Consider the following 8,917-nt stretch of genomic DNA (forward strand, 5'->3'; position numbering starts at 1 on the left):
ACACGGGAAGTTCAACCTGTCAAAGCGACTCCCCGATAGGAAGAGTTACACTGTGAAGTGAAGGTAATGCAAACACGGGCTATGTATTTGACTGGCTCCCAACTGCAGAATACCTTCCTGTAAGTTAAATGCCTGGGGTCAGAGTCAGAAAAATTGGTCTGAATCTGTGAAGTCACCACTTTCTAAAAACAATTCATCAGAGCCTTCATTTATAAAACTAAAATTAAATCAATCAATATAAAGTGTTAAAAGGCTGATATTTAATGCTGAACAAGTACATATTAGCTACATTCAGGATTGAGTGGTAAAAGGATTGACCTGTCCACTGCCCTATAACTGAAGCAAATCAGTGCCAGATCCTTTGCTTGACTGCAGGCTTTTCAACACCCAGCATCCAGGCCCTGGAGCTGAGTCCATGGCCAGTGCAAATAACGTGACTGAGCTGATCATCACCGGGCTTTTCCAAGGTGCAGAGGTGCAGAAAGCGTGCTTTGTGCTCTTCCTGCCCGTGTACCTGGCCACGCTGCTGGGCAACGGCCTCATCGTTCTGACAGTCAGTGTCAGTCAGAGCCTGCGCGCCCCCATGTACTTCTTCCTGGGCTACCTGTCCCTGGTGGAGATCTGTTACTCCTCCACTGTGGTGCCTAAGTTCATTGCGGATCTGCTCGCCAAGGTTAAAGCCATCTCCTTCAAGGGCTGCCTGGTTCAGATATTCTTCTTCCACTTCTTTGGGGTCACCGAAATCCTCCTGCTCGTGGTGATGGCCTATGACCGCTATGTGGCCATCTGCAAGCCTCTGCACTATATGAGCATTATGAGTCGCCAACTGTGTCACATGCTGGTGGCTGGTTCCTGGCTGGGGGGCTTTCTTCACTCCCTCATTCAGATTCTAATCACCATCCCATTGCCCTTCTGTGGTCCCAATGTGATTGACCACTACTTCTGTGACCTCCAGCCATTATTCAGGCTGGCCTGCACTGACACCTCTGTAGAGGGCGTCACTGTATTGGCCAACAGTGGATTAATCTCTCTGCTCTCCCTGATGATCTTGCTGTGCTCCTACATCATCATCCTGATCAACCTGAGGAACCATTCTGCAGAGGGGAGGCACAAGGCCCTCTCCACCTGTGCCTCTCACATCATGGTGGTCGTGTTGTTTTTTGGGCCTGCCATTTTCCTCTACATGCGTCCCTCCTCTACCTTCACTGAGGACAAGCTGGTGGCTGTGTTCTACACAGTCATCACCCCCATGCTGAACCCCATCATCTACACACTCAGAAATGCAGAGGTGAAAATCGCTATGAGGAAGTTGTGGAGTGCAAAAAAGTCAAGGATGGGGTGAAAGAAGAGGACGGGATGGCAGGAGATTTGAAAGACTTGCCTGATGCTGCAGTGGATCTTACTGCTTGTGAGATATGCAAAAATGGGAACAGCCAGTAGAATGGTCCTGTTTTACTGCTGGTATGATTTCCTTAGTCACCACCCTCCCTGGTGTCCCAAATACCATTCCATGGACAGAGTTCAGCGAATCTAATCAGTCTTATGAAACAGATTGGCTCTGTGACATCCAACAATATGATGAGATGGATAAATCAAGTAAAAATGCAAAGCCCAAGTTAAATCTATGTGTATTCATTTTCATAGACAAATAGCAATTTTATATATTTATGGCATACAGTATGATATTTCAATAGATTTAGAGAATATGTAGTGATTAGATTGGGTAATTGGTATATCCTCCACCTCAGGTAGCATCTCTTTGTGTTGGGAAAATTCAATGTCATTTCTTCTTGCTTATGTGAAATATTTAAATAATTGTTGTCAGTCATAGTTGTCCTGCTGTGGTATATGATGTTAGTAACTAATCCTCTTATCCAACTACGTCCATTGGAAGTGAGAATATTTTGAAAAACATTTTAAGTGTTGAAATTACTTCTTTGTTTTTCTGTTTACTTTTCCTCCTTCAGGATATAAACCTATATTTCTAAAGCAGGAAAACAATAATGGGAATTACCAGGATACATATATGGGATGTGCTGGTCGCTTTGCTTTTCTCTTCTAATATGGGCAAGTGTGGCTTTGAATATTAAACCCTGAAATGTTTTTTTCTTCTCTTTCATCCTCATAATCTTATACCACAGACCATCTGATCATGGTCACTAGAAAACTTCATGGAGCAATTTCAGTTTTTGTGACATGCTGGCACATAAGATAGACTTTGGCAATGAACATAGTTATTATTTACTACAATCATGTATTAATAAAAAAATTGAAGAGTTAGTTTTTTGCTTTCTCCCAATGTCCAACATTGCTAAACAATGATACAATAGAATTATGATATCAGACAATATCAAAATTACCTGGACTGTAACTATCAATACATAATGATGAAGTCAAAGTTTTCACAAAACAGAGAAAATTTCACCCTGTCCAGTCTTAAGAACACAGAATGTTCACATCACCTATTGCCCTTTCTTGAAGAGTAGGGGGTGGCACTGCCATGTGTTTCCACCCCAGACCCCTGTCCCTCATGGCGCCAAGCACACTTGCTTGCCTGCCTGCTGCTATCTCCAGGTGAAGGAGATAACACAGTCCATGTTGATGTTGTTCCCCCTCAGAATCTTCACATCACCCGTTGTCCCACATCGCTGTTAACACTTTAGAGAACATCATGAATTGGCCCCTAGTGGCTTTCAAATTACACAAAGTTGCACTGAATTTGCGCTGCATCCTGACACATTTTTTGAGGAACAGTTGAAATAAGTCAGGCAGCTTCCCAGGGAGAGACGGACCATCCCTGGGGTGATGCAGCCATAGGTAATTTTCCCTTTCTCCTGTGGATGGTGGCTGAACTTGTGGGCAGAACATGGTTGTAAGGGCAGCAGGAGCCTCCTTTGATTCCTTAGATTCTCTATTAGTCATGTGCCTGGATGGCCGTAATTATTCCCTGAGGAAATGTTGGTTTTCATGCCTGGAATGACATTAACACCCTTTCCTGTATAGCAAAAAACCTAAACATCTTATGTGAAAATCACCTTGAGATGATACTCTACATAGACGACCCCAAAAACTCCACCCAAAGACTCCTAGATTTAATAACCAAATTAAGTAGCATAGCAGGATACAAAGTCAGGACTCAAAAACCAATAACATTCCTGTACACAAATAATAGACTCTCTGAGAGAGAAATGAGGGAAAACACACCAAAAATCACACCTAAAAGATGAAATACTTAGGAATCGATCTCACGAAGGAAGTCAAAGACCTTTACATTGACAGTACTCTGAAAAAGGAGATCAAAGAGGATATCAGAAAATGGAAAGATATCCCTTGTTCTTGGATAGGAAGAACCAATATAGAGAACATGGCCATACTTGCAAAACTGCTACACAGATTTAATGCAATCCTGATTGAAACACCAATAGCATATCTCACAGAACTGGAGAAAACAATCCTAAAATTCATATGGAACCAGAAGAGACCTAGAAGAGCAAAAGCAATTCTGGGACAACAAAGGTAAGGCAGTGGGTACCACAATCCCAGACTTGAATTATACTACAAAGCTACTGTGAAAAAACAGCACGGTACTGGCAAAACAATTTAAAAAATAGACTTGGGGGTCAATACAACAGATTAGAAGATGCAGAAACAACTGCAAACATACTCAGCCACTTTTCCTTTGACAAAGGGGTCAAACACCTTCACTGGAAGAAGGTTAGCTTCTTTAATAAATGATGCTGGGAAAAAGGCTTTCAACATGCCAAGCATTAAAATTAGACCCATGCCTCTCACCATGTACTAAACTAAACTCAAGATGGATCAAAGAACTAAATATTAAAATGGAAACATTAAATCTTCTGGAAGAGAGAAGAGGTGGAACTCTTGAAGACATAGGTGTAGGCAAATCCTTTATGAACCAAACCCCAATTGCACAGGAAATATTACAAAGAATCAACAACTGGGATTGCATCATATTAAAAAGCTTTTGCACAGCAAATAAACTGCCGTCAGAGTGAAGAGACAACCTACAGAATGGGAAAAATTTTACCAGCCATTCCTCAAACAAAAGATTAATATCTAGAGTGTATAAGGAACTCAAAAAGATCAGACTCCCCAAATTTAAAGGCCCAATTCAAAAATGGGCATCTGAAATGAATAGACACTTCTCAGATGAAGGACAAACAGCAAATAAATACATGAAAAAATATTCAACATCACTGGTCATTTGAGAAATGCAAATTAACACTGAGATTCCATCTCACTCCATAAAGAATGGTTATTGTCCAGAACTCAACAAATAACAAATGCTGGTGATGCTGTGAGGAAAAAGGAATCTTCTCCATTGCTAGTAGGAGTGTATATTGGTGCAAACAATATGAAACCCATATGGAGATTCCTCAAAAAACTGAAACTAGATCAGCCTGCTGCAGACAGGCAGGTCTGTGGACACCGTAGAAACATCGCGAGTTGCCCAGAACGCGTTGGATCAGCCCGTGCCCCGGCAGCAATACACTGGACACCCACCCCCGCCCCCCACCCCTGATCCTCTGTACAGCCACCTGGTTCCACACTACAAAGACACAGAGGACACCGGACCAACAGACCACTGTACTGGGTAAGTTGGAGTCATCTTCCCTCCCATCAGAATGGGGACTATCTTCAGGGGAAGGGCAGCTGGAACCTACAATACAACTCTGCAGAGTTCAAACCTACAGGAGGACAGGGAGCTCAACTTGGGACTTGCAGGCAGAAATCTGCCTGAATCTCATAGGTCTGTGACTAGCTTGCTGAGACGCATTAACTTATATCTGCACACTGCAATCCAAATTGTCTGTTGTGACAGCAGAGACATACCCTGAAAGAGGCCCTTCATCTTCATGGTTATTTTTTATTCCCAAAATTAGTTTTATTATTATTTTTTAAATTCTCTTTTCTTTTCTTTTGCTCCTCTTATCTTTAATTTTTCCCTACTCTTTGCAAATATTTGTTTTTCTCTCCTTTTTTCTTTTCTTCTTTCTTTTCTCTTTCCTTTCTCTCTCTCTTACACTCACTCTCTTGCTCTCCCACATTGTTCACCTTCCCTTTTTGTCCCTGTTTTGGTCCTCATTCGGAGTTCTTCTTCATTTTCCTAGTATTCTCTTTTTCCTTCTCACCTGTGTCCTCTGACCACACTGCTAACCTTCCCCTATCCTTCCTTCTATATATCCCTCCCTCCCCAACCCCTTTCAACTCCCTATCCCAAAGGGTAAAGTTGTTATATTGAAGTTTATTCACTATATGTTGGGTTGGTCCTCGATCTTGATTTAATTCACACAGCCAAAGGTGATAGATTAATAACTACCACAAAATGTCATTTTCAAAGATGTACTTGATGCAATGGTGTTGCTCATTGTATCAGTTGGGCTAAGGTGTTGGTATTGATCTAGCCAATGAACCTTCCTAGTATAAGGAAAATGATTTAGCCTTAGAGTCATTAGAGACTCAAAACTTAAAGACCAGCTATATCTGGAAGACACCTCTGAGAAGCAATCATTCCATAAGGGTTCTAATTACAAACAACAAAGTTACCTACAATAAGCAATTTCAAACTATCAACCCAGGAGTTAAACCAAGGACAGTACCAAAAACAAAAATGAGAAGCCATTTAAGGGAGGTACAAACTCAGACTTCCACCCCACCAAGGGTAAATCCTGGGGGAAATGAGAAGGAAAAGTTCCATAACCAACCACCTGGATACTCTGAACTGATAGCACAGGAAGTAACAAAACAGATGAATGAGGCTCTAGAAAAATTCAAAGCAGAAATCATCTCCCAGATATCCACAGAGATGGTGAGCAGAATGAAAGACATGATTAGAGGATCTAGAACAGAAACAGATAAAAAAATAGATGAGCTCAGAAACATGCTGGAATCCATGAATACCCAGCATAAGAAAGAAATGGAAACTATGATCACCCAACATAAGAAATAAATGGAATCCATGAAACAGATTCAAACAGATATTCAGGAGATCAAAAACTCCACTGAAAGTATCCACAGCAGATTAAGGGAATCTGAAGATAGAATATCAGATATAGAAGAGAGGATTGTGGTGAAGGACTGTGAAAACAGAGATTTCTTAAAAATAGTAAGGGACCACTAGAAATCAATCTACCAACTGTTAGATGATGCAAAGAAGAATAACATAAGACTGACAGGAGTCCATGAAAAAACAGGAGAAAGCACAATTGACATAAAAAACTGTTCACAGAAGTAATAGTGGAAAACTTCCCAGACAGAGGTAGAGAATTGAACATACAGATAAGTGAGGCATATAGAACTCCAACTAGCCATGATAAAAAAAATTCTACATCTAGACATATAATAGTCAAGATCCCAGAAACCCAACAGAAAAACAAAATCCTACAAGCAGCTAGAGAAAAGAAACAAATCACCTACAAAGGAAAGCCCATCAGAATCACAGCAGACTTCTCAACACAAACCCTCAAATCAAGGAGAGCCTGGAGTGAAGTATTTCAAGCCCTAAAAGAAAATAACTTCCAACCTAGACTGTTGTATCCTGCAAAATTATCTTTCAAAATCAATGGGGAAATTAGATGCTTCCATGACAAAGAACACCTGAGAAATTTCATGAACATCAAACCAGCACTACAAGCAATTCTAAACAATATCCTAGAAAAAAGTAACAAAGGTCACAACTCCATGAGGCCCAACAGAGGGAAGCCAGCAGGCAAGGTAAGATACTAAAGGGAAAGGGGGAAAAATAAGAAATAAAAGAGCCAACAAAAGTAAAACATCATGACAAGGATAAATCAATATCTATCAATTATCACCATCAATATTAATGGCCTCAATTCACCAATCCAAAGAAATAGACTGGCAGAATGGATTAAAAAGGAAAATGCAACAATATGCTGTATACAAGAAACACACCTAACTCAAAAAGAAACTCATAGACTGAAAGTAAAAGGATGGAAAACAGTTCTCCATGACACAGGAACCCAGAAGAAAGCAGGGATAGCAATCTTATTTGCAGATAAAGTAGATTTCAAACCAAAACTAATTAAGAGAGACAAAGATGGTCACTATATCCTTGTGAAGGGAACAATCCAAGAGGAAGAGATGACAATCATAAATATATATGCACCAAATACAAACGCCCCCAACTATACAAAACAAATATTAAAGGACATGAAAAACCAAATAAACACTAACACAATTGTAGTGGGGGACTTCAATACCCCACTATCACAAAGAGACAGATCATCTAGACAAAACGTTAACAAGGAAATTCTAGAACTGAACCAAGCTATTGAACAGATGGGCTTAACAGATGTTTAGAGAGTGTTCCACCCCACAAAATCAGAATACACATTCTTTTCAGCTGCACATGGGTCATTCTCCAAAATAGACCACATGCTAGCTCATAGGACATATCCAAGTAAATGTAAAAGAATTGAAGTTACCCACTGTATATTATCAGACCATAGTGCAATACAATTGCAGATTAATAATGTAAGAAACCTCAAAACCCCAACAAACACATGGAAACTGAATAACACCCTCTTGAACAACCAATGGGTCACAGTAGTAATTAACGAAGAAATTAAACAGTTTCTACAAGTAAATGAAAATGCCAGTACAACATGCAGGAATCTATGGGACACAATGAAAGCAGTTCTATGCGGGAAATTCATACCAGTGAATGCCCATATTAGGAAAACAGAAAACTCAGATAAATAACCTAATGTAGAACCTCAAGCTCCTAAAAAAGAAGAGTATAATGAATCCAAAGTTCATACAAGAGAGGAAATTATAAAGATTAGGGCAGAAATCAGTGCAATGGAGACTAAGGGAACAATACAAAAAATCAATGAATCAAAGAGTCGGTTTTTAGAAAGAATAAATACAATTGATAAACCTTTAGCCAACCTTATCCAAAAAAGGAAAGAAAAGGCACAAATACATGGAATTAAGAATGAAAAAGGTGAAGTCACAACAGATCCAACAGAAATCCAGAGGATCATCAATACCTACTTCGAGAACCTCTACTCCAATAAAATGGAAAACACAGAAGAAATAGGCAGATTCCTAGATAAATACACATTGCCAAAGTTAAATGAAGAAGATACAGAAATTCTAAACACCCAAATTACAATGAGTGAAATTGAAAATGTAATAAAATATTTATGAAAAAAGAAAAGCCCAGGTCTGGATGGCTTCACTGCTGAATTTTACAAGACATTTAAAGAAGAACTAATGCCATTACTCTTTAAACTCATCAAGGAAATTGAAAGGGAAGCAGGGCTTCCAGATTCATCCCTGGAAGCAAGTGTTACTTTGATTCCAAAACCGGGGAAAGACCCATCCCCAAAATAGAACTAAAGACCAATCTCTCTAATGAACATAGATGCAAAAATCCTCAACAAGATACTGGCAAACAGAATACAGAGGGTCATCAAGAAGATCATACACCCTAACCAAGTCAGATTTATCCCAGGGATACAAGGATGGTTCAACATATGTAAATCAATAAATGTAATACACCATATTAACAGTCAAGGACAAAAACCATATGATCATCTCAATAGATGCAGAAAAGGCATTCGACAAAGTCCAGCACCCATTCATGATAAAAACCCTACAGAAAATTGGAATAGAAGGTCTTTATCTTAACCTGATTAAGGCTATCTATGAAAAACCAACAGCCAACATCATACTAAATGTTCAAAAACTGAAAACTTTCACGCTAAAATCAGGAACAAGACAAGGATGCCCACTATCAGCACTCCTTTTCAATATAGTTCTGGAAACAGCCACAGCAATTAGAAAAGAGAAAGAAATAGAAGGAATAAAGATAGGAAAAGAAGTTAAACTGTCATTATTTGCTGATGATATGATACTTTACATAGAAGAC

The 8,917-nt window shown here is 39.6% G+C and overlaps 1 protein-coding gene across 1 annotated transcript; it reads left to right on the forward strand.

Moving 5' to 3' along the window:
• Positions 1-415: 415 nt before the first annotated feature.
• On the forward strand, positions 416-1,342 carry LOC147829580 (olfactory receptor 4B1-like). The gene has a single exon (XM_087205707.1). It carries the CDS (start codon positions 416-418, stop codon positions 1,340-1,342), a length of 927 nt encoding a protein of 308 aa, XP_087061833.1.
• The last annotated feature ends 7,575 nt before the right edge of the window (positions 1,343-8,917 follow it).

The sequence above is a fragment of the Heterocephalus glaber genome, unplaced genomic scaffold, assembly GCF_053883595.1.
Source record: "Heterocephalus glaber isolate CG9 unplaced genomic scaffold, H.glaber_assembly_v1.0 deba00000594, whole genome shotgun sequence".
Lineage (NCBI taxonomy): Eukaryota > Metazoa > Chordata > Mammalia > Rodentia > Bathyergidae > Heterocephalus > Heterocephalus glaber.